A 15,305-nucleotide genomic window follows, 5' to 3' on the forward strand; every position below is an offset into this window, starting at 1 on the left:
TGTTGCCAGCTGTGGGCCCCCACATCCCTGAATTGCATGCATTGGGCTGCAAATGTTCACAGCTGACTTCAAGCCCGCGGTGCTCAGTCCTCCACGGGGTGTCTGGTCTCCTGCAGAGGCCTCTGCATCTCAGTCTGCCAAGCCCTCCCCTACCCTGCTCGGTACAGCGCGAAATCAAAAGAACCAAACCAAACACAAACTCCAAAGCAGACACAAGAGGTTCACAGAATCGGGCTCTAAATTATTTTCTGGTGTCCTCCATTATCATGATGACTTATCTTGCAACAAACTAAAATATACATCCATTTCTTGCTCTTATAAAATCTCTTCTTATTCACAGATATATAACCGGAGATTTGGATGAAATAATTACAGCTCCCCCACCCCACCCCCCCGCTTAGAAAACAAACAGGCAAAACAAAACACAAGGAAATGAAACAAAAAAAAATCCCCAAGAAACAAGGAACAGGAAGTGGCTGGGAGCAGCCTCTCTGGAGCCTGGGCTTGTACTGAGTGAGGCTGGGCTGGGGTCCCCTGCAAAGTGCCCCCCGGCACCTGACTTGGGTTCAAGTGTGCTCTCTCCAAGGCCAACCCCTTGCTCCTATCCCAGCTTCTCAAAGCACATGCCTTTGTGGGGTGTCTAATCTACTCCTGGATCCCTCCCCATCTCCCCCGCAACATCCCAGCCGGCACACGCTGTTGTGTGTGGGCATTGAGCTGGAGGACACAGGTGGATCCTCAGCATCCCCAGGTGTGATGTGCCCAGACCCGCTCTGGCAGTGATAGTCTCCCTAACTCTAACCTTGGCTGGGTCCCCTCCTCATCCAGGACTGGGCAGCTGGCTGAATGGAGAAAGGGCCCTAAGGAAGTCCGTGTCTCACCATAAGCTTTGGCACAGAACTCAAAGGGAGCCCGAGTCTCTATAGGGCTTACGCACTATGAGGAGAGAAAACAGGGGCTGGCCAAGAGAGGTCAAAGGTTAGGAGGCACCAAGAGAGGGAGGTGATGGGGTAGAAGCACCCCAAGAGCACTTATGTTGGGTTGGCCCCAGGCCCAGTGTGTGGGTTGCAGAAGTCCTTGTGGAGACACCTACCAAGTGTTGGAACAGTCTAGTGCAAGGGCCAGCATTAGACCTTGGACCAGGGATGCAGAAGACTCAAGGGGGTGTCTCGGTGAGAACAAGAGTGCCAGGGACATGAGGAAGGGACCTGGTCCTCTCCCCTGGTCTTCAGGGTTCACACATGTCCCCCGGCAGCAGGGAAGATCTGTTTCCATGTTTAGGAAAGGGACCTCAAGCAAAGAGCAGTACCACTGGTTGGGGGTGGGCTGGCAACAGCATCATCCTGAAGGCCCCTTCTGAGAGGGCGGGCCTGCCCATTGAGCACTCAGCAGGACTCTGATGTGGAGGGAAGAGAGGTGGTCAGGGAAAATCCCGGGGCCCCCTGTGCAAGCTCTCTGACCCGGAACCCCAGGACAGCTGGGCATAGTGGGTATCACAGCAAATGGCCTGACTCTGGTCCTGCCTGCCTCCTGAGGCCTAATGTCCTACCCCAAAAAGCAGCAGAGAAGACAGGTGACTCAGGCTAGGGGCTGAGCAGGTGAGGCTGGGGAGGGCCCCTCTGTTGTCCCCAGCCCTCGTTGAGTCCTAGGCTCCTGATCACCATCTCATACAGAGGGGCAGGCGGTGGCTCCCGACCTTGGCTGTCAGTCATCCATGCCTGCCTGGTCACACCGCAGAAGCCCCCATTCCTTGGTACTCTGAGTGGGGCCATCCCAGATTTCCTCTATGTACAAGGAATGTACCCAAGGACAGGCCAGCAAGGGCAGGTGACGGTGGAACACCCTCCCCATCCCTGTGGGCCAGCGATAGCTGCAGGATTGGCAGGCAGTTCTCCGGGAGCCGTGGAGGAGCCAGAGGCAGACTTCACGGCTCGTCCAGGTCTCGCCCTCACTGGACGCCCTCCTCTTCTACGTACGTTGAAGGAAACCAGCCGATCTGAAAGAGAGGGCAGGACAGTGTGTGCATGTGCGCACACGGGGTGGGTGATGGTGGTGGTGGTGGTGTGTGTGTGTCAGGGCATGGAAATGAAGACCCTTCAAAGGACCGGAGTTCTCAGCTAGGCTTGCCACAGGGCCCTAGCAAAGAGCCTGGACCTAGTTTATGATCTGCCAATCAGAAAAAAGTCAGACCCAACTGAGGAAAATCACATCAGAGTCTCCTCACACACAAGCCTGACCCTCAGGCAGAACTGCGATGAAAACCAAGAGCTAACTCAACAGCAGAAAGTAGACTTGGGTTGGGGATATAAAGGGCTGGTGTATATGTTTCAGAAAACCAGCGACAAGGCAGACAGCTCCCCCAGAGAGCTGGAGTCAGAAATCAAACAGTTCCTAGAACTGAAGCTGGGCGCCGTGGCACGCTCCTGTGATCCTGGCAAACAGGAAGGCTCCAGGCCTCAAGTTCCAGGCCAGCCAGGCCTTCACCTTATCTCCCAAACAAAATAAAAATAACCAATAAACAAAAAAGGAAGGAAGGAGGAAAGGAGGGAGAGAGGAAGGAAAGAGAGGGAGGGAAGTGGGGAGGGAGGTGGAGAAGGGAGGGAGAGAGAGAATGGAGGAGAGGGAGGGGAAGGAAGGGAGGGGAGGGAGGAAGAAACAGAGGGAGGGGAGGGAAGGGAGGGAGGGAAGGAGAGAGGGAGGGAACAAATCCAGGAACTAGAAGATGTAATGACTTAAAAGAATTCAACAGGGGCGGGTGTGGTGGTGCACACCTTTAAGCCCAGCACTGGGGAGGCAGAGGCAGGCCAGTATCTGTGAGCGCAAGGCCAGCCTGGTCTACAAAGTGAGTTCCAGGACAGCTGGGGCTCCAGGGAGACTCTGTCTCTAAAAGACCAAAAACAACAACAACAAATAAAGGACTCAATAGGATTAAGCAGGTTGAACAGAGCACAAGAGAAGAAAGGGAGGGAGCTACACAGGCTCCTGGAGGAGGAAAGTGAGGCAGACGCAGCCCCTGCAGACACTACTCGCTGAGGATGTGTTTCACACACAGCCCCGCAGGGCAGAGAGGAGCAGAGCGACACTGGCTGCCCAGCAGGCATTTTCTTCATGAAAGCGACGTAAAGAAACTGGCCTGGCCTCGTCACGGGTGAAGCAAGCCGTGGACCCCGGGGCAGCATCACCACAGAGCTGCCAAGAAAGCCTTGCTGCCCGCGTGGGAGCCGTCACCCCCAGTGAGTGTCTCGGGACGATGCCTGACAAAAAGGGACAAGGAGATCATGGGCTCCTGGGGGGACGAAGAAGTGACGGAGGAAAAGTTTCCTTCACAGTGAAAGGCAAACTACTGCCTTCCGAGGAAAAAGTGCTGAACCAGACTTCTGCTCTTCCGTCATGGTGGAGAAAACTCATCCGTGAGTGGTAGCTACTGGGCAAAAGCTGCCGAGGAACAGGGCATTCCCCCATCCCACGGCACAGCTGACCCTGGTACCAGCAGGTAAAGCTCAGCAGATACTCAAAATCCCTACAAGAAATGGTGTACTGTTGGCATGTGGCCACACACATTCTCCTGTAAACTTTAAATCCTCTCTAGATAACTTTAAATGTCGAGTGCAGTGGGGCTGCTGTGTACTGAGTTATGCTATTCTGTTTAATTCTGCAGTGTAGTGAATTAGACAAAAAAAAGCTTTGACCCATGGTAGGTTAAATTCATGCAAAAGAGACCCATGGAGGTAGGGTTAGCTCTAGTACCTTAGAAATGCATTTATTTTTATCTTAGGCGTAGGAATGTAGTGCCTGCATGTATGTAAGTGCACCCATGTGTTGCAATGCCCGAGGAGGTCAGAAGAAGGCATCCTATCCCCTGGAACTGGAGTTACAGACGGTTGTTAGCTACCGTGTGGGTGCTGGGAAACGAACCTGGGTCCTTTGCAAGAGCAGTCAGTGCTCTTAACTGCTGAGTGATCTTTCCAGCCCCAAAACTGTATTCTTTAAAAATTTTTTTTTTTTATTTTATGTGTATGAGTGTATTGCCTGCATGTAGGTAAGTGCACCCGTGTCGTGCAATGTCTGCGGAGGTCAGAAGAGGCCATCGGATCCCCTGGAACTGGAGTTACGGACAGTTGTTAGCTGCCATGTGGGTGCTGGGATTCGAACCCAGGTCTTCTGCAACAACAGCCAGCATTTTTAACTGCTGATCCATCTCTCCAGGCCCAGGGAACATCTTAAGTAAAAGGAAAGTCAACAGTAGTTGGGGGGTGGGGAGCACCAACTCATGGAAAGCTGCTGTTGCCTCTAATAGCAGATAGAAATGGAGGTGAAACTTCCAGTGGTGAAAAGACGTTTCATAATGAAGGCTGAGTTGACAAGAACTACCTACAAACACAAACCAGCAGCTTCCAACTTTGCCACGGAACGGCCCAGACGTGGTGAAGGTTCAAGCGAGTTACTGAAACACAGTTCCAGCTGCTTCTACTACCACTGGCCTGGGGGCACTTTCAGAGACCTCCAAGCCACTGCTAAGACTTACCAACCCCTCACTCTTCTGAAGGGCAGCTGGGAAAAACGATCACATCAGGGGCCTGCGGCAGACTGTTCTCGGCAGGAACAGACTGGATCTTGCCACCAGTGATAGAGTGCTCAGCGGGGGAGCCAAGACTGCCTGATCGTATGCAGCCCAGTGCACCTGCCTGTGGGCAGCTACAGCCCCAAGGAAGGTCCAGCCTGTCCTACTGGTGGTACATGGAGCTCTTGTGCCCTTTTGAGCAGCTGCTCAGAGACCTGAGTCAAAACCAGAGGATCTAGACAGGTCCTGGGATAGAGAGGGTCTTTTGCAGATCTCCAGGAAGAAGAGTCAGTGGGGGTCACCTGACACTCACTGAGGACAGAGGGAAGGGATGGGGCGAGTGGGGCCCAACAGATCCCCACAGCCTCCCTATCTGCAGACAAGCTGGACAGAGACTGTATGTCGAACGTGTTTCTGCAGTAGCCACAAAGGCAGAGAGAATAGAATTGTTATATATAGTACAGGGTCTGAGGGACCCTGGGTTGAGATCTGACCAGAGAAGCTGGGATCACAGAAAACGTCTGGAGCCTCAGTCCCCTCCCCACCCCCATGGCACCAGCCTTCTGGGCTGTGATGGAGATGCAGAGACCTGCCTCAGACGCAGTGCGTCTGAAACAGGGCCGGGCAGTCTGGGCTCTAGAGTAGCTTTTCTGAGTGCAACAGAATCGAAGCCAAAAGGCCGTGTCCTGGACCCCACGGCAAGGCTTGGGGGCCTCTGCTCACCCGTCCATTTGTCTCGCCCTTCCACCAGCCCTGGTCCCCGCCGATGCGGCTGTAGATCTTCACCACGTCACCTTCTCGCAATGACAGTTCCCGCATGTCCCGTGCAGCAAAGTTGTACCTGGCCACAGCTGTGCCAATGACTCGGGGTGTGAACACTGTTAGGGGAGACAGGGCAGGGTATCACACAACTGAAGGAGTGGTCCAGTCAGGGTTCAGAGGCCCTTGGACTGAGCTGGGTCTTTTCTCTGGTGCCAAGTGCCTGACTTTCCACCCACAGGGAGAGAAGGGCTCTGGCGGGACACACCAGTTCAGGATTCCCCAGGTCGCGGTGGATTTGCCTACATGGTACACACAAGTGCGTGCACTTCAAGATGATCAGACCTGTTACCACCCATGATGGGCAGTTGTCACAAGCAATAAGCATCCTCTTGGGACCAGAGTAGGCGCCCAAGCCTTACCCATCACAGGCTGTGGTCTATTCATCCCAGATCCCCAAACCAGACTGGAAAGCCAGTGAACCAGCTCAGCCCAGAGCCCAGAAATCCCGGGGCACAGGTGACAATGGCATTGACTCAGGGGGGCACACACAGGCACACACAGTCGGCTTTGGCTCTGGCAGCAGAGGGTGTTGAGCTAGGGCCAACCGAAACCCCTCTTCCCTGCCCCCATTCCTAGGGTGGGTCCTCACAGTCGCAGAGCAGACCATCAGCTCTGCCTCTCCCACAGTTCCCACAGCCAGAGGCAAAGCTCTCCGTGTCCACGAGGGATGACAGCTGATGAGACAGGATGTGGCCATCGGTATGATGGGGGCAGAGCCCGGCCTGATATATCCGCATGTGCAACAGCCTCGGCCTGACACCCAGCTTCCCACCCCCACCCGTCGCCAGGCTGCACAGCCAGAGGGACATGCCAGGTCGGGCCGAGGCCCTGAGCAGCGGAGGTACCTGACCAGAAGGGAGCGGAGGGGCCCTGAGGGGCAAAGCTGAGGCCCTGGGGACTGAGAAAAGAGAAGTTGTAGGAAGCACACGGAGCTGCAAAGAGGCGAGAGAGAGCGTAAGATGAGCAGCCGGGGGCCGAGGAGCACGGGGAAAGAGGAGCACGACTGTGCTGGATACTTTAGTGTCAACTTGACACACCTGGGTTGAGGGAGCCTCAACTGGGGAATTGCTTCCAGAGGACTGACTTGTGGCCATGTCTGTGGGGCACCTGCTTGATTGCTGAGTGATGTGGGAGGGCCCAGCCCACTGTGGGCAGTGCCACCCCAGGCAGGTGGGCCTGTGTTGTAAGAAAGCAGGCTGAGCAGGGGCCAGGGGAGCAAGCCAGTAAGCAGTACTCCTCCACGGCCTGTGCTCCAGCTCCTGCCTCCAGGTTCCTGCCCTGAGTTCCTACCTTGGGCTCCCTGATGAACTGTGACCTGGGAGATGTAAGCTGAATAAACCCTTTCCTCCCCAAGTTGGTAGTGGTCAGAGTGTTTTGTCACAGCAATGGAGAAACAGACTAGAACAACGGGGGACGGAGGAGAACTGGGGCCGAGAAGCACGGGGGGGCCAGGGCCTGCCTCAGGGAGGACTTGGAGAGGACACAGGGCACAGCACAGCTAGGCCACTGCTTTCTCTGCACCTATGTCTTGAGAGGACACCAGTTCTCACAGAGGCTGGCAACCCTCCCCTGTTCTGCTGCGTCTGGGTTAGGGGGTCCTAGGACTCTGCAGGTCCCTACAAACTGGAGACATGGAACTCGGGGTAGAGCTCTGGGCTGGAAGCCTATGCCCCGGGCCTGTCTCTGCCTGTAGTTCCAGGTCACATTCTTGTTCTGGGCCTTAGTGTCACCTCTGCAAGCAGGCAGCTGCCTCTCATAGCCGAGGCCCCGGAGCACCGGGGATGGTCTGAGGATAGACCTTTCTCTGTTCTTCCCCAATGTTGTCAACTCCAAGCACAGGGCTCTTGGCCTGTGCAGGCCTGCACTGATCTGTGAGCAAAGATGCCAAGATCCTGAGCAGGTGTGCAGACCCCATCTGATACAGGACATGGGAGGGGTGGCAGGTCGACGCCAGTGACAGATGGGGAGGGCCTGGTCCTCGCTCAGGGATGACAGCTCTTGACTCCGCTGGGCAGGGTGCATCTGGGCCCTGGACACGGCCTGAGTGGATGCCCCTGGGCGTGGGTGTTACCTGGCGACCGGCTGGAGGCCCTGGAGGTGGCACGCTCCCTAGTCTTGTAGGGGAACTTGAGTGTGGTGTCCAGTTGCTTGAAGCTTTCTTTGAGCGAGTGACACTGGTAATACTCCACCAGTTCCTGCAGGGGGCGCACGTTCACCAACCACTGCAGAGCTGGGCGTTCTCCCTCTTCTCTCCTATGGGGTCCAGGGATGGGCCCCTCCCCTTGGGCTTCCAAGTCTCCCCACACCCCGGCCAAGCCCAGCTGGGGTGGTCAGGGCCTCAAAGACCCCCCCCCTCCCACACAGCAATACTCCCTAAGGTTTCTGAAGGAGACACTCATGAAGGAATGTTAAAATTGAAAGACAAGCTGTCGACTTTTGCTGGAAGGCAGGTACACATCCCAGGTGTCCACAATGTGGACAAGACTCTAGAAAACCAGGCAGAATGCCACGTGACTAGTAGCCAGGGAGAGGATTTACCAGCCGGAATGCAGGTCTGTGAAGGCTGCCTAAAGCTGGGGTAGGGCTTTGCAGGTGCCATGGCTTTATAAGGGCGTGAACCATGCACGGCCTTGCTGTCCCCAGGAGGGCACATGCTGGGTTTGAGTTAAGAACGAGATCTGGACACTTTTTGTTTGCCTTTATGTTTCGCAGGGGCCACAGAGGGGAAAGGAAAACCCCACTGGGCAGGAAAGTAATGTTTGTGATTAAGAAAACAAATAGGATTGAGGTGTAGCACAGTGGTGGGTGTGGGGGGTGGTCCTGCCTAACCAGCATGAGGCCCTGGGCTCCACCCTCAGCATGAAAAATAAAGGAAAAGAACATTCTAAAGCCACTTTCACAAAGACTCTCTTTAACCACAGCCTGACTACACTGGACCCTTTGGCGGGAGAGCGTGCCAGGCTGGGGCCAGAAGCCTCACTGGACCTTGGCTTCTGCTCTTGTGGGGAGATCATGTGACCTGAGGCAGGGTTAGAGTCAGAAGTCCCAACTCAAGGATGCAACATGGCTCCAGCTGTCCCCTGGTACCCTACAAACAAGTTTCCCTGGATCTTGCCCCACCTTAGGAAAAATCATTCCTCTGTAGGTAGGGAGAATGGGCCAGCAGGGACCCGACTGGGGAGCCACCAGGGCTCTGCGGTCTGTCTGGGCATGGAGAGCTGTTGAGTTTCTGAGGCTTGAGTCAGAGAGCTGGGGAGCTGCTGGGGTTGTGGAATGGGGGCGTCCTTGGGCCTCTGAGTCTGGGGTCAGGGTTGGGCACGCTTGGGCCACTGTGGCTGGGCTCTGGGACAGCAAGAGTGGCAGGAACACATACCAGGAGGCTTTCAAACTTCTTTGCTTCTGTGATGTGAATCCAGTTGTCCTTCTCCACCACCTTGATGTGTTTCACCTCATCATTGAACCTGGATAGACACACAGCCCGGCCATCACCACATAGGCGCACAGCCCCAGGCTGGTTCCAGGTATGCTGCAGCGAGACCCTGACAAGTCCTTACACTGCCACGGTAGCCCCTCCAGGCTGGCTGTTTCTCCCGCCCTTCACCCAGTCCACCTGGGAAGGTAGCCTGGGGCCTGTTCTGCCACTCTCCTTTGAAGTTGACACCCCGGGCCCCCTCCACCAACCACTCAGCTCCTCTCTCTCTCTCTCCAGCCCACTGTGGCACCCAGTCTGGAGGCCCTGGGTACTGGGAGCTTTCCCCCTCCTCCCCGAGAGCAGCCAGCTCAGCTCCAATCTCAGCCCCTAACACTCCCTCCCCCCACAGCTCCAGATGCACAGAGCACAAGCCCGCCAAGTCTCAGAACTGGTTGCTCCTGCTGGAACACTCATCCTCACCATCCTCAGTTCAAGTGTTCCCAAGCCACTCTCCCAAATGTCATCCCAACCCATGCCCAGGGAGACCAAAGTCAGAGAAATCACAGGGACGGAAAATTAGAGTCAGTATCCCAATGACTATGGGTGCAGGAACCCAGTTGGTGACCCAAGAGAACGTATCTCCCTATACATACCCGCACATGCACAGCACACGTGCCAAGGCCTTCCTACCAAGGCCAGAGTGAAGGCTGGGAATCTTAGGAATGCAAGGTCGGCTCAATACCCAGAAATCAGCTAATAAATAACCAAGTCCCCAGCTGGCCAGTCTCCCACCCTTTCCATAGCACCCATCTGTGTCCTCCTGGACTTAAGGTGTGCCAGACCCATAGGATCCGCAGCTGGGATGTCCTGAAGGCCAGCCAGGCATACACAAGGCACTGAGGGAGCTCCTATGAGGTAGGCTTCCTATCTGCCACGTCGGTGCTGGGGCCGGGCTGAAGCTACGTCACAGACCTGCTCCTGGGCACACGCTCCACCCACGCCCTCCCAGGACACCACCAAGGCTGTCTCTGCCAGGGGCTGTCCACACAAGGTGCCACCCATCCAGGGTGCTCCAGCTGCCCTTGGCAAGGCTGATCAGCTCTGCAGAGGCCCTTCCTACTAGGCCACAGGACACGCAGGCTGCCATCTAGTGAACACCCAGTACTGTTTTTTTGTATTTTAGAACCAATATGTTTACTTCAGACCCTAAACATTGTAGAACCTTTGGGAAAGGTGAAGGGCCCTGGCAGTGTTACTTGAAGCAAGGGAGACCTAGGGCCTCGTGCCCTGTCTCATCTCCTAGTTTCCCAGATTCTCATTTATACTCTTCTCAGCCTCTGGGGGGTTGGGGGGCTGGGGGCCTTGACAGCTGTCTTGTAGAGCAAGACCCTGGCCCTAGAGGTCAGGGTCGTGTCTTATCTGTAGCCCTCAACAGGTGTCAGATGCATATACTAGCTGTCTGTACCTGTCCGGGCTAGACTGCATGGCCCAGGATGCTGAGGATAGCCAAGCTTTGAGTCCCCAAACCGTGCAAATGCAGAGAAAACCCATCCCCAGGGAAAAGGGGACAGTAGTGAGTTCAGGTCGTGTGGCTGCCCTGCCAGGCCCTTCGGGGCCCTGCTGACCAGCCTCTACCTGTCCTAGGGGCCACAAGGCACTCCTAAACCCCACAAACATCCCTTCTCTGCTATCTTCTGTCACTGCAACCAGAGTGGTCTGCCTGACCCACTAGGTGCCAGGGTCCACAGTGTAGGAAACCACGAAGGCATGTGTGATGGCTACTCCTGGGTGTCAACTTGACTGGATCTGGGATTAACTGAAATGAGAGAGATCTTGATTGGATCATCTGAAGCTGGAAGACACCCTAAATGTGGGTGTTACCTTCTGATGGCAGCCCATATAGAAGGCCATGACAGAGGAGAACACCAGGCTTCTTGCTGCTTGCCTTCTCTCTCGCTGGTGAGTTTGTCTTGCTGCTGTAGACTGAAGCCTTCAGCACCAGATTGGGACCACTGAGACATCCAGCCTTGTGGACTGAGTGACTTCAGATTCTCAGCCTCGCCAGTGTGGTGCAGCCATTGTTGGACTACTTGGTCTCTATCCTGTGAGCTAAGTTGATAAATCCCTATACATGTATATTCATTCTACTGGTCCTGTTTCTTTGGAGAACCCTGACTAACACAGCAGGCCCTAGGGCGAGATGAGCCTAAAACTTCTAAGTCCAGGCTATGTTCTCTGCTAAAGGGAGGGGGTCCTGTTTCTTTGGAGAACCCTGACTAACACAGCAGGCCCTAGAGCGAGATGAGCCTAAAACTTCTAAGTCCAGGCTATGTTCTCTGCTAAAGGGAGGGGAACTGAAAACAGCAGCTCTGATCTCCGTGTCTTGCAGAACACTGCAGGGCTAGTAAGAGCAAACTAAAAAGCTGTATGTCCTGTTTCCTGTCTAATTGTGACCTAATCTTTGTATGTAACTGCCAAACCCCACATGACTGCCAGTTCCTTGTAATGTATAAAAACCTTCTGAAGTTTTCAATAAACAGCTTGTTACAGGTCCTAGAGTCCGGGACTCTGTTGTCAGTTGGTACAACCAGGGAAGCGAGGTTCCCTGCCAAGCAGAGCAGACCTGGGTCCCTACACCATAGGGCCTGTCCCATCCAACCCCTGGACCAAGGATGCCTTTCCCTAGACACAGCCCCGCCCCCCAATTCAGGGATCTCAGAAGCCCACTAAGACCATGACAAACCAAATCCATATTGGTAGCTGGCCCGAGATGTTTATCTATGGGTATCCTGTGTCAAGGGGGACAAACTGGTAGTTTGTCTCTAAGGGAGGGTACCCAGACCAAGGGTTTGCAGTCCAAGCCACAAGGCTGCCAACCCTACCACTGGAGCTCTCCAGGGGTCTCCAGCTGCCATGAAGTAAAGGATGCAGCCCCTCCCAGACTCACAAGAGGGGCTGCCAGCACGTCCCTGAAAGTTCTTCCTAGTGTCCCATGAGCCCATTTATCTCTGAAAATGCCCAACTAGCCCTTGGCTAGGGTGATACAGCCATGGCACAGTAGATCCCACCCAGCACATCTAAGACTCCCCATGCAAACACCCAGCACATCTGAGGACCCTTGAGGACCAACCCCAGTTCTCAGCTTCTTTCTTATGCCAAGTTCGCTGGCCTAGACAGCAGACCCCTCCTCCCCCTTCAACATGGGCAAGAGGAGGCCCTCAGTGGCCTCAGGGCTGTGGCTCACTTGATGCTGATGGCAAAACGCTCAGCTTCCGCTGGCCGCTCTCTGATGAGGTAGGTCCCGCTGGCATGAGACTTGAGCAGGTTGTCCGTCTGCTGCCGTTCCATGTTGCCGGCAAACCTGGGGTCAGGAAACCAGAGCTGGGACACGCTGCTGAGGGGCCTCAGTGTGTGCATGCCACCTACCAAGGGTTTGTGCCTCTCTGAACTTTAACCTTCGAGCTGATGCGGGCCTGTGACTGTGTCCTGCTAAGCAGGGGCACAACGGGCAGGGTGGGGGGCCAACACTGCAAGTCAGGACTACAGGGGAGTTCATAAAGATGTCATGGGAAGAGGTAAGAATGCGCCACGGCCAGGCAGGGGCTATTCACACCACACAAGCTTCCACCGGACTGCATTTTTCTAGTTTCCTTACTACTTGAAAAGCAATAACCACACAACTGCATATGTGGGCGTCTTGCAGGACATGCTGGACACCTCCAGCGTCTATGCCGACTCAGATAGAGCAAATCAGATCTTCCCAGCCATCTCTACCGAGAAGAGGTGAAACCTGAGGTGGTGCGACTACCACTCCAGCAAAGCTGTCCTACGTTCCCTGGCTTGACACCATGAACATGTGCTTCCATATTTTGGGGGCTGGGGAGATGGCTCAGAGGTTAAGAACACTGGCTGCTCTAGAGGACCCAGGTTCGATTCCCAGCACCCATACAGCAGCTCACAACTGTCTATAATTTTGGTTCCAGGGGATCCGACGCCCTCTCCTGGCCTCTGAGAGCACCAGACATGCACGTGGCACACTCACATACATGCAAGCATAATACTCATACACATATAAATAAATAAATAAATCTAAAAAAAAATTTAAATTTCTTGGTGGCTGGGGAAGGGTGTCAGTTTCCTTAGTGGTATAGCCACAAGTATTTTGCCCACACTTCAGTAAATAACTACCCACCCACGTTCGTATAAGTAACTCTAACTAAACTCTGTGGGACACACCCACCAAAAACCACAGACGCAGGAAGGGGACTTGGTGAGGGGAGCAGGGCCTTTCACAAGAGAAGAGCAGTAAGAGACAGAGCATTGTGGGGGGTAGGGGCTAAAGTGACCATATATGTATCTGAAACCATCAAAGAATACAAAATAAATTAAGAATAAAAACAAATTTCTGCTTGTGACTCTATGATGGTTCACCTTGATTGTCAACTTGGTGGGATTTAGAATTACCATGGAAACAAATCTCTGGGCATGTCTGTGAGAAATCACCTAGATTAAGTTAATTAAGGAGGGAACCCACCCCCAGAATATGGGCGGCACCACCCCAGGGGCTGGGGTCCTGGGACTTAATAAAGAGGAGAAAGTGAGCCGAGCACCGGCCTTCATCTCTCTCTGCTTCATGTGGATGTGTGACCAGCTGCCTCATGCTCCTGCCCCAGCAGACCTGCGACCAGAATAAGCCTTTCCTGCCCTAAGGTGCTTGCCAGGTATTTTGTCACAGTAACAAGTAACTAACACCAACTCCATCAAGTGAAGACTGTGTGATCTATGCCATAAATCTTTTGTCGTCGGCAGGTCAGTGGGGAATGGTCAATGCACCCAGAAGACCCAGTGGGCTTTCTAGAAAGATGCAAGGGTCAGAATGAAGGGCTAGGAAGAACGTGGACACGAGGAGCTGTGTAGATGCATCATACTGTGGGGCCTGGGGATCCTGGACTGACTTCAAGAATAAGCCCCATCTACACATTTCAGAGGTAGATACTCAGGTTGATACTGCCGACAAGTCTATGGGACTATGTGGCTTTGAGGGCCAGTTCTTCAGCAGGGACAGAGTCAACAGAACCAGCCCAAGGGTCATGTGACCCATGACTATACCCAAACACCCACCTCTATCCTGATTAACCCAGCCTCTCTTCTCAAAGACATGATTATAGGCTGGACCATGGATACACTACGTTCTACAGCTTATGTTATGAAGCTCAATTAAGCCTTAATAGGAGAACGTTCCCTCTCCCAAATACTGAAGCTTACTGATCTGTTTTGGAGACAGGGAAGCAGCCAGTGTTGGGCTTAGTTTTCCCCTGGCCCAGGCCCACTCACAGGCATGTGAAGCTGTACCCTACAACATAGGGGTCCCCAAATGCCCAAGTCTGCAGCTCACAACCCACTCACCAGGGGTATGAAGTGTAGTCGATCTCCCGGGATGGTGGCCGGCCAATGGGCGGCTGGGGACAGAGCACAGGGGTGTTAAGGTTCCTGGGGGCAGTCTCAGGGCAGGGGACAGAGTGAGCCTGTGAGAACCCCAACCCTGGGCCCAGCTGTTGGCACTGAGCCAGGGTTTCGTATGGACTTAGCCCAGGATCCTGGACTGTGATTTTCTCCAGAAACATGGCAGTGATTCCCTCTGAGCAGATAGGAAGGTCGGTGGGAGGTCACAAGAGATCATGAAGGTGCCTGCATTTTAGCTGTCTTTGGGGTAGGGGTCAATATGTTCCAGGCTGACCCCTAGCTGCCTTTGGACATGCATGCTGAGAACAGGCTTCAGACCCCACTGAGGAAAGATATACAACCTGGCCTTTGTTCCAGACACTAAAGCTCAGCTTCCACACCTTGTGGCTAAGAAGCTTCCTCCTCCCTGGGCTGTGACAGCCCTAGAGGATGCATAGCGAGCCCTTATCCAGACAGGGGGCCCCCGTCCATCCCAGCTTCTGTGTGGACGCCCACACCACCATCTGACAGGCCTGCAACAGAGGACAGAACTCCTGCCTGGCCCTGGACTCTGCCATCTAACGAGGATAGCCTGACACAACCACAAGTGTCCCTGTGAGAGGTCAGCCGGAGCCCTCCACACCCAGGCCCCTGTGCATCAGGGACAACACTCACCCTTCCATCCACTGGGCAGGGCTTCACGGATGAGCTGGGAAAATACCCCGACTTCCGGGTTTGAACCAGCCGCCCCTGGAAGAAGTGACCAAGAGATGTGAGGGGCCCAAAGGTCCCATAGCCACACAAATGTCCCTGCTGTGACCTCTGTTGGCTTTGTCACCACTTAGAGCAGAGAAGGGTGGGCATCCCCATGTTACAGGTAAGAAACACCGAGACGCAGCACACCAACAAAATATAAGGCCACTTAAGAATACCGACATCATGCCGGGTGTGGTGGCGCACGCCTTTAATCCCAGCACTCGGGAGGCAGAGGCAGGTGGATCTCTGTGAGTTCAAGGCCAGCCTGGTCTGCATAGCGCGTTCTAGGCCAGCTGGGGCTACAGGAAGACC

General features: G+C 54.4%; 1 protein-coding gene across 3 annotated transcripts in view; it reads right to left on the reverse strand.

Annotated features, from left to right (window-relative positions):
* Window positions 1-220: 220 nt before the first annotated feature.
* Vav2 (vav guanine nucleotide exchange factor 2) overlaps window positions 221-15,305 on the reverse strand; it is a 198,058-nt gene continuing 182,973 nt past the window's right edge. For 2 of the 3 annotated variants that reach the window (XM_008843922.3, XM_029568720.1), the window contains 7 exons: window positions 14,913-14,987; window positions 14,202-14,254; window positions 12,040-12,156; window positions 8,757-8,844; window positions 7,455-7,578; window positions 5,285-5,439; window positions 221-1,996 (listed from right to left, as the gene is read on the reverse strand). In XM_008843922.3, coding sequence (XP_008842144.1) covers window positions 1,949-1,996; window positions 5,285-5,439; window positions 7,455-7,578; window positions 8,757-8,844; window positions 12,040-12,156; window positions 14,202-14,254; window positions 14,913-14,987 — 660 coding nt within the window. In that variant the 3' untranslated portion in view covers window positions 221-1,948. Of the gene's footprint in view, window positions 1,997-5,284; window positions 5,440-6,228; window positions 6,316-7,454; window positions 7,579-8,756; window positions 8,845-12,039; window positions 12,157-14,201; window positions 14,255-14,912; window positions 14,988-15,305 lie in introns of all 3 variants that reach the window. The other variant, XM_008843921.3, reaches the window with a different exon arrangement.

Source organism: Nannospalax galili, unplaced genomic scaffold (assembly GCF_000622305.1).
Source record: "Nannospalax galili isolate Female #2095 unplaced genomic scaffold, S.galili_v1.0 scaffold300, whole genome shotgun sequence".
In the NCBI taxonomy this organism is placed as follows: Eukaryota; Metazoa; Chordata; class Mammalia; order Rodentia; family Spalacidae; genus Nannospalax; species Nannospalax galili.